Source organism: Amblyomma americanum, chromosome 9 (genome assembly GCF_052857255.1).
Source record: "Amblyomma americanum isolate KBUSLIRL-KWMA chromosome 9, ASM5285725v1, whole genome shotgun sequence".
Taxonomy (NCBI): Eukaryota; Metazoa; Arthropoda; class Arachnida; order Ixodida; family Ixodidae; genus Amblyomma; species Amblyomma americanum.
In genome coordinates this window covers 142,635,970-142,653,036 of record NC_135505.1, presented here as the reverse complement: position 1 = coordinate 142,653,036, position 17,067 = coordinate 142,635,970, and the positions used below count along the sequence as shown (strand labels likewise).

Here is a 17,067-nt window from a genome sequence, read left to right as displayed (position 1 = left end):
ACTAATGTGTGATTCGCTTATGACATTGCCTTGCTAAGTAAGTCACTCAGGAGATGAACTGCAAAGCATGATCAATGAGTTAGACAGGCAGAGCAGAATGGTCGGTCTAAAGATATAAGATGCAGAAAGCCAAAGTAATGTTCAACAGTCTCGGAAGGGAATAGCAGTTTACAATTGCTAGTGAAATGCTGGAAGTGTTAGGGGAGTACGTCTACTTAGGGCAGGTAGTGACCGCAGATCTGGGTCACGAGAGCGAAATAACTAGAAGATTAATGGTGTGGAGCTCATTTGGCAGGTTTCCTCAGATCATGGACTGCAGTTTACCAATATCCCTCAAGAGAAATATATGCAACAAATGTATCTTACTGGTACTTACCTATGGGGCAGAAACGTGGAAGTTAACGAAAAGGGTTCATATCAAGGACAGCACAGTGAGCTATGGAAAGGCAAATGATAGGTGTAACATTAAGAGGCAGGAAGAGGACAGAGTGGGTCAGGGATTAAACATTGGTTAATGACATCCTAGTCGAAGCCAAGAGGAACAAATGGGTTTTGGCAGGGCGTGTAATGCGAAGGCAAGATAATCGATGGTCCCTAAGGGCAATAGACAGGATTCCAAGGGAAGGCAAGCTGGCAGGGGGTGGCAGAAATACGGGCGGATGTCATTAAGAAGTTTGCGGGGATACGTTGACTGCTGCAGATGATGATATGACATCACGTAGCGCACAGCGGGAAGTTCGGAATGCAGGAAAATATATTTAAATCTTGCTTTAGGACAAAGCGCACTGTATTCCTCCTCGCTATCGATCAACAAACTGATCCTGAAACTGGAAGATTGATTCATTGTGCATTAAAGCGATGTAGCCGCAATAAACCAGGGCACGCATTCTTTACCAGGAATGGTATGCCACTGGACTCTGGCACTTGCTAGCAATAAAGGCAGCACCACATGGTAGTGAGTAGGGAGCCAACATGTTGCAAGAGGCATCATCATGAGCCTATTAACTGCCCGTCATCGTCATCATATATCATCCAATTAACCGTGTCCTGTGCCAGATGCGGTCACCTTATCTTCACAAACTTTTAATCTCGTCCTCGCACCCGAATTTCTGCTGCCCTCTGCTACGCTCGCCTTAATTCTCATGAAATCCAGTCCGTCGCCCTCAACGACCATCTGCTATCTTCCCTTCGCATCTTCGCTTTACATATGCCCTGCTGATGCCCATTTCTTCTAGATTTCGACTAGTTATGTGTGAATCCGACCGCTGCGGCCGCGTTTCGATGGAGGCGAATAATAATTGGTTTTTGGTGAAAGGAAATGGCGCAGTGTCTGTCTCACATATCGGCGGACACCTGAACCGCGTGGAGGCGAAATGCAAAAGACTGCCGTGTGCCGTCCTATGTGAGTGCATGTTAAAAGGTCCCCAGGTGGTCGAAATTCTGGAAGCTTCCGCGGTGGCTTTAACGGTTATGGTGCTCGGCTGCCGACCCGAAAGACGCGGGTTTGATCCTGGCCACGGTAGTCTCATTTCGTTGGGAGCGAAATGATACGAGGCCCGTGTATTGGGCTACGTCAATGCGCGTTAAAGATCCCCAGGTGGCCGAATTTATTCCGGAGGTCTCCACTACTACGGCGACCGTCACAGCCCGAGTCGCTTTGGGACGTTAAACGCTATTAAACCAACTGGTTTTTAGGAAAGGAAATGGCGCAGTATCTGTCTCATCTCGGCGGACACATGAACCGCGCCGGCATAAATTTAAGGAGGGATCGAGAGAAGAACGGAATAAAGAGGTGCTGTTGTGAAGGGCTCCGGAATAATTTCGAACACCTGGGGATCTTTAACGTGCACTGTCATCACACGGGCGCCTTTTGCGTCTCTCCTCCATCGAAAGGCTGCTGCCGCGGCCGGGTGGGAACCCGGGAACTCCGGCTCAGTAGTCGAGCGACCTTGCCACTGAGCCACCGAGGCGGAAAAAAACCGAAATTCCGGAAACCTCCATTACGGCATCTTCATCTGTCACTTCCTCCTCCATCCAATCCTCCCACGGCGCGATTGAGGTATTTGCCGAGAAATGAGAATTAGTGCGTTTTTCATTTCCTAAAAGAAAGAAAACCACTTTCATTAATTCGTCTTGGTTCCCTGACTCGCACTGCTCTCTTCCTGTCTCTTAACATTGCGCCTAGTATTTTCCTTTGCCTATCTCGCTGCTTTGTCCAATTTAAGTTCAACCCTTTTAGTTAGCCATGGTGTTGCCCAAAGGCGGCTGCGGTAGAGCGATGCTCGTCTTCCCTCTCCTCTTAACCTCCTCGCAGCGTTGAGCACGGCCAAACTGCTACAGGCGCCAGCATTGATTATCTGTCTGCAAGCGGCAAACGCGGCTCAGGGGGTGATGGAGAGGTTGAGCTTGTTGCAAGCTATAGGTGGGTTTAGCCTTGCGGACTCTGCCGACAATTGCTCCACCGTAGCGACATTTAAATAGGTCCAGAAGTCAGACTCATACCTGCGTACTGACTGATTACATCGCTATAAACACTATCACCTATAACAGTCAATTGTGAACTCCTGCTGTTACGATCTGAAGTCCAGATCCGAGTCCTAGGGGAACTTAAAAGAAGGAAGAAAGACAATGTCCCGAAGGGAACTGTGAACAGCTCCTGTCTTCTTGAGGAAAGCGGACAACACACTCCTTTCCATGTTGTACACTGTACAGCGCATAAGATAATGTGCTATATCACTGCATGCACCACGTGTGGAAAACAGCGGAGACGATTTTAGGCGCGTCATGCATCCACGCAGGGGTACGCGCAGAGCCCGTGCGATGGGGTATAGTAATGTGTCTTGGGATCTTTGTCCCTTGGTCACACATGGCTTGTTGGGGGGAGCTCGACAAGGCACTGAAGTGGCTGAGCACTGTTTCTCTGAAGAGTCTCTTGCGTCTTGATGGACTTGGATTACCTGACAGCGCTTTACGGACGAGGTTGTCCGCCACCTCGTTGCCTATTGCACCTGTGTGCGAAGGCACCTGCTGTGTACATTATGCGCAAAGAGCTAAGAGACAAGGCATCAGTAGGAAACCCGAACTCTAACCTTTGGAGGGCGGATTTTGAATCCGCAAGGATCGCAACAGGTTGAGCCGGATAGGACCCTAGCTTCCATAAAGCCGCCTTAATTGCAACGCTTTCTGCCGGTGTGGAGGACACGACTTCTGTAAAGCGTACATACCAGACAATAATAATAATAATTGGTTTTTGCGGAAAGGAAATGGCGCACTATCATATCTCGTTGGACACCTGAACCGCGCCGTAAGGGAAGGGATGAGGGAGGGAGTGAAAGACGAAAGGAAGAAAGGGGTGCCGTAGTGGAGGGCTCCAATAATTTCGAGACAGTATTCAAAGGAGGAATATGAAAAGCTGCTGCGCTAGCTCCTCTGCCCTTATCGACAGAACCATCAGCGAAAATTTGAACATGGCGGGCGTACTCTGTTTCTAAATGTTCAGGTATGAGCGAACCCGTTGCCGCCAAAAGAGAATTGCGCTTATCGTGCACGTGGGGAATAGAGACCGTACAGTCGATGCTCGCAAACGACCAGGGTGGTTTCAACCGCTTACTTTGTCTTCGAACATCGATGCCTAGAGAACTAAGAGTATACTAGTGCCAAGTATATAGGCTCGGGACTCTGATCTGTTTTGGAGCCGCTGCAGAGGGGCTCGTCCAGCTACCGTCTCTCCGAGGCAGCCAAGTTGCATTAGTAAAAATTTTTGTGGCGCGACAAGGCTAAGAGGTTTCGAAAGTGACTCATGATGAACTGCATTGTTCGCTGCCGCCTTGTGTGCAAAATTTCGAGACGGTCAAGCTGTGAAACCGAGGGGGAATTGAAGGCAGTTGGTACATTATGCGACTAACCACCAGTGCATCGTGAAGTCTGACCATTGAGGAAAGATTGTTTCCCCATTGCTCACTTGCGACTCTACGGATCACATTCAGACGCCAAGATTGAGATGAGACAATCGAGTCCACAGCTTGTTGCCACTGTAGACGTGAGTCGATAATGACGCCCAAAACGCGCATGCGACTGTATTGACGAATGCAAGAGTGAGGATCGAAGGCCTATCTTGAAACGCGCACACCTGGAAACAGGACGAAGCCGGATTTTTCCATTGATAGCGACAATCCCACACCTTGAATGTAATCTTGTGCGGGAAGTAGGGCCTGTCGAGCTATCAAGACTAATCGCTTGTGTTGGTAGCCGGTAAACCAAAGACAAATGTTTGCATATTATGCACATGCCTGCAATTTGCCTGCAGTGAATCGGGGAGGCCATTCATTGCAACTTTAAAAATGGCTGCGGCTTAGTTCGGCTAAGCCCGGTCATGCAAGCGAAAGCTTTGTTATGCGTGGCTATGCTGTGTTGCTACGCCAGGTTAGACTCAACCTATTCGTCCGTCGCCGAAGTCTTGGCGGAGGTAGAAGCAGCAGTGGCTTCCTCCAAAGCTCTTCGATGCCGCCTTTCGGCATCCTTCAAGCGCCGTTGAGCCAGTCGACACTCCCGTTATTCGTCGGTCGACTCTGCCGCTAGCTTGGTACTTTTAACTTCCCTACCTCTAGCTTCACACGTAGCATGATTGGCAACGTCAGCCGGATGATCAGACTCAGCCCGTCGTCTACGACACTGTCACGACGGCGTTGACGGTCCCGGCCGACTCGCTTCATCCATAGCCAGAAACTGCGAGGCTGCAGTGCGTAAAGCCCCTCGGGCTTTAGCAGTGTGCACGCGAGTGCGGCGCTGTTTCCCTTTCAAGCGAATGGTGAGTCACGTGGTTAGTCACGTGAACACAGCTGGCGAGGCGGCGGTCGGCGCTGTGGTGGCGCGCGGCTGCAGAAACGGCGAGTCACGTGGTACGTCACGTGGCTGACATCACTCCTCCTCTTGAAGGTCAAATGTAATGCGCGCCCATTGCCTTGGCTCGACAAGGCTATAGTCGGATACAACTTAAGTCTGCAGTGAAGCTCCGCCCACATTTAGGACCAACGCACAAAATTCCTCCTCGACAAAAACGTAGTCCGTTGTTAAAACTTCTCTTGTCACCTAAACAAGAAGCTAATCACGAGAAAAAAGTTATGAGCTCTAGAATTTTGATACCTGGCTTGTTTAATAATGTCAAACATTAAAAAGCTTATTTCATTTACTTTTGGGACTGGCTAGCGGAGTGATAGAGTGCGCCGCGGACCGTGGCCCAGTGTTTACAACTGCTGTTTTTTTAAGTAGTATCCTACTATAGTAGAGCTTTCGCTTTAGAAGTGTGGGGGAAAAACACTTCCTTGAGGCACACCTCGCTATACGGCCGTTTCTATGCTTATGGTACCTCCTAACTACACTCGAATTGCGCGATCACAGACAAAGGAGTGAATGAACCTTAGCAGATAGCACTGTACACCTGTGCCTAGCAAGCTATTCAGTATTGAGCTCTGAAGGACACTATCGTAAGCCTTTGCGACGTCAAGGAAAATGGCTACTGTAGAAAGGCCGAAAGCGCTTTGATGTTCAATGTGACCTACCGAGCCCTAGACGCTATCCTGCTCACTTGAACCTCGGCAGTATTCCGTCATACATGTTGGTAGTACCTTGCTGTCCTCGAGCCATCACGATAAGCGTTCACTTGCCAACTTCTCCATCAGCGATCAGCCACACAAGAAGTCAGTGGCACAGGACGCTACGAGGCCAAGTCCGTCATATCTTCATCTGGATTCAGTACTGGAACACAAGCTACCTTCCCTGACGGAGGAACGTCGCCAGTCTCCCAAACTCGACAGAGGTTGTTTTTGTATTCCAGAGGCAGGTTCCGCAGCATTGGGATGGTGATGCCGTCGGGACCTGGTGCACACCTGCGCCGCAGGCCGCTGAGCGCTGTCTGCGGCTCTCTGAGCGTGAACCGGGCATCCATAATAGACGCGCAGAAAGCAGGTGGAGGACAGAGGTCAATTCCAAAATTTGCACGTACTAACGCATCTGCAAATTCCTCTGCCAAGCACGCAAGAGGCTTCCGCTTGTGTATTGCAAGAGCTTCGAAAGATTTCCAAGGGCGAGATTCTCCAACAAGACTGCCAATGACTCGGCATATTCTCGTCATCGGTGAGAATACAGTCAAGCTAGTACAGAACGAGGCCCATTGCGACCTGCAAAGCTTGTTCGTGTGTTGTCGAATGACAGGCTGCAGGCGATTAAAGGCGGTCTTCAAGGCTCTGTCGTCTTTCTTCTGCATGAGTTGTCTCATCACTCTTCTTCGCGCTGCGCTACGGTTATTGAGTTTTAAATCCGGGTCTAGAAAATAGTCAGGTAACTTGACCACCGAAGTTTCTGTCACCTTACTCGAAATCATTTTGTCAATAAAATCACCAGAAACACATCCTAGGTGCTCCCTGTGAGAGCGAGAGCGCATCTTACCTTTTGTGTCCTCATCAGCTCCTCCCAACGGAGCAAGTTCTAGAACACCGTCTCACCGCGTTACCACAGACGACCCGAGCGGCGCAGGCCGACTGCCGACCATCAGTTGTTCAGTGGCTCCTGCAGCCTTCAGCACTGACGTAAAGCCAGCCGTCCCTCGAAAAGCGTGGCATATGCAGACGGCCTGATGTGGAGCCTACATGCACCGATGGGGTACATTTACCTCGGCACCTCAACACTGTGCTTTGGTTTTATTCATGACGGCTGGCGGTACATTGTTATTTTAGTGTTTAATATCGGAGTGTTAAAAAACAAGTATTTTTTTCAGCGTTATTATCAAGGCCTTTTGGCTCGAAACGACAATTGCAGAGTTTCGCTGTCTATGGCGCAAGTTCAGATGCACAAAGGCAACCATGTGTTCTCGGAGGAGCGCGCATGCTTCAACATGTGCTGCTTTCCCCGAGTTCTACGCCCGTGCGCGGCTTTATTTTGAGGATTCAGCGCGACCGTGCTGCAAGGTGAGTCTGTCCCAGAAAATTAATTCAATTTGCGTGCCTCAGAGGTAAATGAGGGTGCGAAATATGTCAGGGACGCGTATTTTGTTCTTAACGGTTTTAGCCCAGCTCTGGTGGGCGGCGCCTTAGCGTCTCTTGCATTTTAAAGGGCGCCACGATATCTTTTCGAACGGGAGCAGCATGTCACTGCTTTAAGACGGTTGTGTACTCAGATTTAGCAGCCACACCAGAATGCCAGCATCAGGCGATACCAGTCTGGGCGCAGAGATGATGAATGTTTTATGACGACGCCAGCCGCTTCTGTGACAGACGATGCAGCACTGCGCGCATAATCATAGATTTGCTCCCCAGTGAGTAGAGTAGGTGCATTGGAGACGCAGGCGCCGTTCAGCATTTTCTGCTATCGTTCTGAGGATTCACGGCAGTGGGTATACACGCAGCTTTGAGGATTGGTATGCCAATGTCTTCGTGTGCCGTGCGATTTCCGATGCTTCCACCCCTGCCTGGATACAATCCCACTACTATGGGCTCATCACATGTGAGTGTGAAAAGCCCTTTGTGCGTAACATTCGCCGCGCCGTGATTTAAAACAGGGACGGCACTTCATCACTGTCTGAATTAGCGAGGAATTGAATTGAGACTGCGTTTTTACAAGGCGGTCGTCCAGAACCGGCTAAGGCATGCATACAGATTGCGCTCGCGGGTTGCCAAATCTAGCTGACTGAAGGCACTGCACTAAGCCTTTTTTTTATTCTGTACGGAGGCAAAATGCGAAGAAAAGTTTCCGCTTGCTAGCTTTATAAAAAGTTCCTTTGATAACGCTTTCTCTAGTGCATTTCACGGAAACCGTGCAGCCTTATGCAAGGTTAAACCGGTCTGAGATGGTGCGAGAACAAACGCGGGTTAATGGCATCCTATAGTCGAAACCAAGAGGAAGAAATAGGCTATAGAACAGGGCATGTAATGCGAAGGCAAGGTAACCGCTGGTCCTTAAGGGTAACGTAGTGGACTCCAAAAGAAGGCAAGCGTAGCAGGGGGCGGCAGAAAGGTATAGGTGGGTGGATGAGATTAAGAAGTTTGCAGGCATAGGGTGGGCGCAGCTGGCAAAGGACAGTGTTTATTGGAGAGACATGGGAGAGGCCTTTGCCCTGCAGTGGGTATAGTAAGGATGATGATGATGACGACGAGTTGGTCGCTCACCGTATATACAGCAGGCCATTAACACGTGGAAACCATTTGCGTCTGACTTGAGCCTTTGCTGTCATAATGTTGGGTGCCAGCTCACGGTCGCCGGCTACTGTAGGACTCATTACTACTGTGCGCATTGTTGCACATTTGAGTACTTCGTCAGCTGCCGCCTTTTTTTTTTACTTCCCACCACGCTGCACGGGCTTAGAATGAAAATTTTTGCCTACATGCTCCAGACACTTCCACTTATGCGGCACCGCTAAACATGTCTCGACCGCTTGATGATTTGGTTTATATGGTTTAACGTCCCAAAGCGACTCAGGCTAAGAGGGACGCCGTAGTGAAGGGCTCCGGAGATTTCGACCAACTGGGGTTCTTTAACGTGCACTGGCATCGCACAGCACACGGGCCCCCAGAATTGCGCTTTCATCGAAATTCGACCGCTGCGGCCGGGATCGAACCCGCGTCTTTCGGGTCATCAGCCGAGCGCCATAACCACTTAGCCACCGCTGCGGCTCGACCACTTGAGTTTACAACGTGTATATATTGTGACGAAGAAGGCGAGCAATTGTGCAGTGGCGCGGGCAGGAGCGCTCGCGCTAGGCCAGCGGCCATTAAAAATCACCTCATTGCCATCGATCATTGCGTCTCTTTCTTTGGCTGGCTGCCACGTTAACAATATCACTCTTCCTTTACCTAGGCTACCATGCAAATTTGTCATGAAAATAATTTATTGGCAACGTTCGTCACAAACGTGATTATCGACGTGTTGGTGTGATTCTCAGCTGCGCCTGCCTCTTCCATTGTTTGCAATATAGTATTCCAAAAACATGGGGCCGAAAGTAGTGCAATTCTTCTTCTCTGAAGAGCTCAACAGATTTTTTTAATCTGTTTCTTCAAGATAAATGTTTTTGGGGTTATATGTCGTAGCTAAAAACTGTCGTGTCTTCCTGTTGGCCAAAAGGAATATGTTACTTAAATGAGACTCCGGTGTGTGCAGGGTGGGAGGTAACTGGCGCTCTCGGAAATAGTAACCTTTAGCATAGCGCGTACTGCCACCGCTACAGGTTACCGCGCGCCACCAGTGCACACGCGCTGATTCATCCCAATGTTAGCGGCGCGTGTGCATCTGGTCGGTGCCCTCAGAGCGTACTGAGCATGCGCGGTGGCAGCACGTGCACGCCTGCTTCTTCGGGACCAATCAGCGCGTGCGCAGTGTTGGGGCGCGGTAACCTGTAGCGGTGGCAGTACGCACTATGCTAAACGTATCTAATATCTCTAATGTACAATCTGTGGTCACGTGGTACTAAAGTGGCCGCATCTGTGGAGATACGATAGATATGATATGCTGTCACTTAGCTGACCAGCGGAAGGGCGAGAACTCTAAATAGACTAAATAGTCTATCTAAATAGACTTAAGTAGATATATGCTACGTTAGTGCATCTACATTTCAAGGGCAGTGAATGAAATAGCACTGAAAATTGCTGTGGATGACGCCATTGAAACACGTCGCTATTCACAAGTTGCAAGAAAGCAAAGTACATGATCATAACAAGCAGGAGCCAGTTTTCGCCTGGCTTTGACGGCGCCCAGACGCCGTGCTAGTCGCTGGCTGGTAGCGCCGGTGGAGTGAGGATGCCTAAAGGCTTTCCTTCCTTGATAGCCCTCCTGTGCTCGGCGAAAACCTGCGACAAAAAAAAAGTTGGAAGTGGCTCAGCTTGGCTAACCCTGGAATTCAGCGATAAGCAAGCAGTGCTAAGCGTCTGAGGCTCATCCATGGCAGCTCCGCTACACGCTCGCTATGGCCGTTCTATATATACCCACACGCACACGTGGCTATGGCCTTATGACGTTATGACATGGCCTTATGCCAGCCCCATCGGACGTCATCACGTGGCTTCACATCACCCCATCGGATGTTCTTAAGGTCAAAGGTAAACCCAAAGGTCACCCAACGCCAAAGGTGAACGAAAGGTCGTGGGTCAAGGGAAAGGAGCCCGCGCCTTCAAATCCCAACACTATGTGAGCCCTGAACTTGCACAGCCATCGTTCGCTGTCAGTGGTTGGTGTCAATTTTGTTTTTAATTGTTTTTTGTGGAAATGAAATGGCGCAGTATCTGTCTCATATATCGTTGGACACCTGAACCGCGCCGTAAGGGAAGGGATAAAGGAGGGAGTGAAAGAAGAAAGGAAGAAAGAGGTGCTGTAGTGGAAAGCTCCGGAATAATTTGGACCACCTGGGGATCTTTAACGTGCACTGACATCGCACAGCAGACGGGCGCCTTAGCGTTTTGCCTCCATAATGGTTGGTGTCAAGAATTGACACCATAACTGTACCACATATGGTCACACAGCTAACTAGGTTGGGCTGAAGGTCGTTCAAGGTCATTCTCTGGCCTACGCGACGACTGCTTTGCCTAGCGTAGTGAAGCTTGTGAACCGCAACCACGCTGTGTGAGAGAACGACGAAATGAAAGAGGCACCGCGGAGAAGGGCTCGGGAATATTGAACATGCAGGAGGGGGGGGGGGGGGGGATGTAAACGGGAACTGACTTCGCACAGCACACTGCAGTCTTTCGCGCTCCATCTCCACTGAAACGTGTCCGCCGCGGTAGGGATTTCAATTCGCAGCAAATTTTGACAGATAAGCACCTTACGCGTTCGGCCGTGAACGCTGCATTGGGACAGTACTTTCATTACCGTTTGCGTTTGGTATATGGGCTTGAGTGACAAATAAGCAGTGTTAGAATTTTCATGTACCCGATTTACGGTCAAATAGAATAACTGGACAGCTTCACAAACATTACTAGCTACTAATTAGGATGGCGTATTTCTCTGGCGCAAAGGCAGATGGGTGGCCAAAGAGCTCAAAACACGATACATATCACCTACACAGGTCTGAGGGAACATAACAGACAGATGCGACGAGTGCCTGTTTATACTATTTCGTGCTGTACTTGTACATGGTGCGCTAAAAAAACTGCACCCTGAAACTTGAGCCAACTAGCATCAAGGCAAATACTGCTAGAATTAGTTCAGTCCTGTGGTTTTGTTTATATGGTTTATGGGAGTTTAACGTCCCGAAGCGACTCAGACTACGAGAGACGCCGTAGTGAAGGGCTCCGGAAATTTAGACCACTTGGGGTTCTTTAACGTGCACTGACATCGCACAGTACACGGGCCTGTGGATCATACCCAAGACCTCCGTTGTGTCATCTGTATATCTCGTACGGGAGGGCTGGGATGAACAGTACGTTGTACTCAGACCTTGTTAGCAATCTAATCTACATCGAAAACATCCCTATAGAGGACATTTTCGTCAATATATATAATCGAACTATTTCATCACAGCGCAGCGTCCTAAGTAAATTTTGTGCACTGATATTTAAGAGTCAAATTCCAAATGCAGATCTGGTAACGCTGAGATAATGTGCGGTGTGATTGGTGTATAAACCTTTCCGTCGGGTATATTGCGATGTCCAAAACATGGGGTACACTTAAGTCTTCCTTAAGAGTATGACGCAATGGCTTTAAAGGGTAAAACGGTCGTTTGGGGGACCCCTGGCGCACCCTTTCGCAGACATCGACACGTTTGTTGTCATTCCATACTGGGTGTATTACACATAACCGTCCATATTACCTGTGACGCAAATTTGCTACTTCATTAGCTAAGTGTTCCTGTAATGAAATACTCCTGCTGTGCGGTGTGAGGTGCTCGCACAAGGTCCCCATTATCCCAATGAATGAACGTTGCTCAGTGTTGTATAGAAAGCGTGCCCGGTTCCCGATCCAAATGGCAGTTGCTCGGTTCAGCTTGACCACCTCTCTTCTTTTCCGCGAACCGGCTCTTTCACGTCACTACCCTTCCGACCAATCAGAATTTTCCAACCACGCCGACGCCAGGTTTTCCGCCGAACGGGACCTTTAACGCTATCGCGTTAGAACATCTTTGCTCTTTGGGCTGCTGTCAGCATAGCGCGATCTACTAAAAAAAGAAAAGCGCGTACGCGCTGATTGGCCCCGACTCGGCAGGCGCGCTAGCAGCTAACGGGAACGTGGCGCCATCTGGCGCAGGCCTCGCTGGGTTCTGCGCATACGGAGTGGCGCCCCGCGGAAGCGGGTCACGGTAGCCGATCGCGGATCGCGCTATGCTAAATAAATGGTTAAATAGTTCAGAGAACTCGCGCTGCCGCTTCCAGCGCCAGGTGCACACAGCAGTCCAGAGAACAACATGGCGACGCCCAGGAAGTCCGTTTCGGACCGGGTCTGTACCTGGACCGTGACCTTCTGGAGGAAGGCGAACAGCGTCTTCCAGGCCCTGACCGCGGCCGGGGCCATACGAGAGCGCAGCTTGTCCTGCATGACCTCGATGAGCAGCTCGGTCATGTTGGCGTAGTGCTCGGGTCCCACGGGCCTCCGCAGGTGGTTGCGGGCGTTCTTGCGCACCAGCTCCGTCTGCAGGGTGCAAATGTAATCAACGGGGCTGCGGAGTTCTTGAAGGCGCGCTGTATTGCAGGTATACGCCAGCAGGGTAGTCAGAACAGATGCAGGCTTTGAGGGTTGGAAATCTCAATTCACACAGGGGATCAACCATAGGAAAATACAAACCAATATGGCCGGGCGAAAATTGATCTTTTTGAATACGGACTACATACGGATAGTCAGTTAGGAATATCGAATCAAGCAGCTGTGCTTTTTTTCAGACATGCATTTTTATTTTCATGTTCTGGAATATTAAACGTTGTTGCCATCTTAAAGTAAATACACTCTAAACAAGAATATCAGTCGATACAGGAGCAAAAAGCGAGTAGCGCTACGCATCAAATTTCCATGGCCTAAAGCACATGCCTATTTGATAGAGTACTGCTTATTTTCGTCGGCTGGCTTCCAATTCAGCATCAAGCAAAGCTAATGATGGATATTTACTTTAGAGGGCCGAGATCGCAAATATTTTTCTTGGGCGCTTTTCCCGCACCGGTTATGTCGGATATTTCCAGTACGGCTGCCGTATCTTACTGCCATCCGTTTGGTTATTTGACAACTTGCTGACACTTCTCACGACCGATTGAACTCGACTGTCCCACTCCACCCATTGTCCCACACTTCCAGGTCTTTCCCGTACTGTCTCCCCTTGCATGCATACCCCACACGCGTGCTAACGCCCGCTAATGTGGTGGTGGAGATGTCTTGTTTACCTGCTCGAATGTAATGTGTTACTCAACGCATCTTGTTTCGGGGGTCATACGACTTATTAGACAGTTTTAGCGTACCAGGTTAGCCGTATGGCAAATACGGTAACGCATTGTCGTTGGTGCCGTTGTCAGGCTTACCTAGTCACATTTGCCGTACGGTAGCAGTTGCTTTAGTTACCGTATTTACCGTACAGTGGAGCTAGAACTCTCTACTAATCCGTAAGCATCGTATGGCTATGTTTGAGGTTTCGTGTCATCACGAGCTTGTCATCACGATAGCGTTCAAACGAATTGAGTGATAAGAAAAAGAATGGTTGCATTACATAAGCCATCAAAAAATCTCGCAGGGGGAACCATGAGGTGCATGTGGGGTACTTAGTTAATTATAGCCAATGAAGTGAAAAAATGCGGCAACATGGCGTCTGTAATCACGTTGTACCGTGGACGCCAAGAGTGTGTTTGAGTTACATCGACGTCTCGGAAGAAAAGTGGTGGGACGTCATAGGTGTGACGTCATATGGTGGGACAATTAATTAATTAGAGCTACTTAAGTGGAAAAGAAGCGAAAGAGTGCAAAGGGGTTTCAGAAAGTGCTTACGCATTGCAAGGGGTACCGCAGTGACCTCGTAATTTTTTGTTAGGGCTGTCACGGGGGTGCTACAAGCCGACTGCTGCGCCATTAGCACATCCCGCTTTATATTTACATCGAGAGCTGTTTGTAAGACTTTTTAGCACTTGAGCAGCGGCTCCCCAACCGTGACGTCACGTGATCATTCTTTATTTGCGGGGGGAATGTTTATGGCCGGGTGAGGGCGCGCAGTCACGTGGTACAATGATCACATCATTGCCGATCGTGTTGCCTAAGGAAAGGAACTAACAACAAAAGCAGCACCGACAAACAACTCTCTCTGAACTCTGCTTGTTTTCCGGGGAGTGTAAGTGGTGGTAAAATTTTCCAGAGTAACTTTAATTAAGCTTGAAGCTGTTTCTGCATTCTGGGTTTCCATATCTCGTCCTCATTTCCTCTTATCCTTTAGCGCTGGTACTAAGTGTCTCATTATATTCTAGGGAAGGAGATGGCTTCGCCTCCGTACCAGGAGGTCGTTGTCGTCCATGCTCTCGATGATGACCGTGATGAAGTAGAAGACAGCCAAGGCGTGGGCCTTGACAACCCCGTTCCGGGGCAGCTCCTCCAGGGGCACGTCCTTGAATGCGCGGAACATGCGCTGGTACTCCGGGTATCGGGCGAACAGAGCCACGAACAGCGACACGGCGTTGCCCCGCATCTGGACGCAGTCGACAAAGAACATGCAATCAAGGACACAATTAAGCCTCTTGCATTAACTAACCTTCGAGTCGGAGTAATGAGTGCGGCAGACAGTAGTGTCACTTATACGCGTAGGACGGACGAAGGCGAGAGAATAGACGGTCCAACATGTGCCTTTGTCCTATCGTCCTTCTGGTGAATGCAATCAAGCTGCATAGCATGTGCAGCTCGAGCGACCATGAAGACAGCGTTGAGTTGTGTGTTTTAGTCATCGTCACCACCACCGGATTACGTCACCGCAGCCACCTTTTCGATTTCATGGGGTGAGGGGGCAAAAAGTATCGACTTCTTCGACGCTGTTCCATTCCAAAGGCCTTCCATTCAATGAACAGACAACAATGGGACAGGCGAGTGGCGCGTATGGAACTGTATATATGTTAAAAAAAGCCAACAGTCTGGAACAGAGTAAAGCGTAGGGGACTATGGTTAATATTCATGACTTGATTTCAATGACGCAAAGGTAGTTTGGCCAAAGAGAGATATGGTCATAATGCTTCTTCCGTACGACGTTGGGTCTAGAACAAATTTTCTCCAGCATTTCTATACCAGAAAAGCCAAGCACCAGGCCAGGGAAAAGCTTGTGCTATTAGAACTGTTGAGCACTCGGCGGCACTGGGGATCGGCACCTCTCAAATACGAGGAGAATGCTGAAACTACTAAGTAATCGCAATCACTCTGCGGTGGATTCGTGGTAGGGATAATTATTATATTTGTGCGACAGCGCTAGAAGCCTTATGGGCCAAAAATGCTTCGTCGGTCATAAAATTCGCTCATTGGCTGAAGGGGAGTGACCTTACAGGACCGGAGCATTCTCATTGGCTGAAGGGAAGTGACGTCATCTAACCAGCAGTGACGCCACTTCCGGCAAAGGTAACATATGCTAATGCTACCATATTGCCAACAAAACAGAGTTAGGTGTCCCTGTAATTGTTTTCATAGCGGGGCTGTTTGACAAAAAAAATGTTTTCACAGCAGTATTAGGAGGAAACTACTGAGTTTAAGATAGGATACAGTTTTACAGAAAGTAACAAAAGATCACATTCCAGTAGTGGAAGCCGAACCGGCGACCTCCTCGGGAAACGTGCGACGTTCTATAGCCCTCCTTCCTTCTATAAACAGAATGAAATGATAGAAGGCTCTCACGTCTCGTCGAATCATGGTCCAGGTGTCGATGATGTAGGTCTTGTCGCGGCTTGAGAGTCCCGACACGGGGTCCGGCACAGTCTCCTCGGGGCTGCCCAGAAGCCACCGGAGGATCGGGGACACCTCCCGCTTACGGTTCGCGTCCGGGGCATTGGCCATCGCGTTCGAAGGAACTAAGGCCTGTTCCGTTTAGTAGTTGCTCTTGTGTAGCCTTGCAAAAGATGGCACTCCGGTTAGTAACTCGTAGAACGACAACTCCCCTTCCTCTTCCCTCTTTTCTTCTACCCAGCGGTCGGCTGGTCGCAGAGCATTCGATCAGGGCGGCGAGTGGTCGCGGATGGAAGACCCTGGTTTCGCAGGTCAGAAGCCTGAAGAAAGAAGTTGATCATCCTAATCACTGATGCTAAATGGGCTGCGATCTGCTTGATGTTTCCCATGCATGTACGAAATCTATTTACCAATAAAGAAGAGCATTGACTGCATTAAAACCATACATGATGATGATGGAAACATTTTTTATTGGACCTAAAACAACAGAAACTTTAGTTTTAATTTTCTTCGAGACGCTAAACTAGTGTTGCTGGACAGGACATCAATGACATCTAATTTTTTTTTTTTTGCCGCGTATCTTCGCTGTCGTTGACCACAACGGTAAACCGTTTAGCATCCGAACCTGTCTGCGGGTGCAATCAGTGCCGGACATTTTTCGTCACTTTCCGTCAACTCCTTTCAAGCTAAATACAAAAAAAGCTTCAGGGGACACTTAAGCTGTGCCTTAAGGGTATGACGCGACAGCATTAATAGGTTAGTGCCAATGTGTATGCGGAATTTGGTCATTGTCGAATTTACATTCATAGATCCCTGGAAGTCCTCATAGCCCTCCTGGTGCAGCGGTTAAGCGATGCGCCAGTGCCCTCTGCGATGGCAGGTGCTGCCACCGGTGGTGGCTTGTGCTACCAAGGCTCCTCTTCCCGAGCAACCTCTTGTGGCCAATCATTAACTGCCACCTGTCACGGTACTCAGTTCGTTCACAATCCGGTGGGCAGGTTGCGATGACGCCATGTGATCACGTGACCTATGTGGCCCACCTTTGTTGCTTCTCCGCTAATTTTCGCTCACAACACCGTTGACAACGCAGGAACACTAGGTGCCCGAAACTAATTCAATGCTCGCCAGTATAGCGCCTGTTTTCTTTCTTCCTTTCCTTATTCCTTTCTTTCTTTCTTTCTTTCTCTTTCTTTCTTCGTTTCCCTCCCT

The 17,067-nt window shown here is 49.3% G+C and overlaps 1 protein-coding gene across 1 annotated transcript; it reads right to left on the bottom strand.

Annotated features, from left to right (window-relative positions):
- Nucleotides 1-9,582: 9,582 nt before the first annotated feature.
- LOC144105672 (globin-like) lies at nucleotides 9,583-16,110 on the bottom strand. The gene is made up of 4 exons (XM_077638772.1): nucleotides 15,811-16,110; nucleotides 14,435-14,626; nucleotides 12,421-12,603; nucleotides 9,583-9,833 (listed from the first exon to the last, which is right to left on the bottom strand). Exons 1-4 carry the CDS (start codon nucleotides 15,967-15,969, stop codon nucleotides 9,750-9,752), a joined length of 618 nt encoding a protein of 205 aa, XP_077494898.1. The 5' UTR covers nucleotides 15,970-16,110; the 3' UTR covers nucleotides 9,583-9,749.
- Nucleotides 16,111-17,067: the final 957 nt, after the last annotated feature.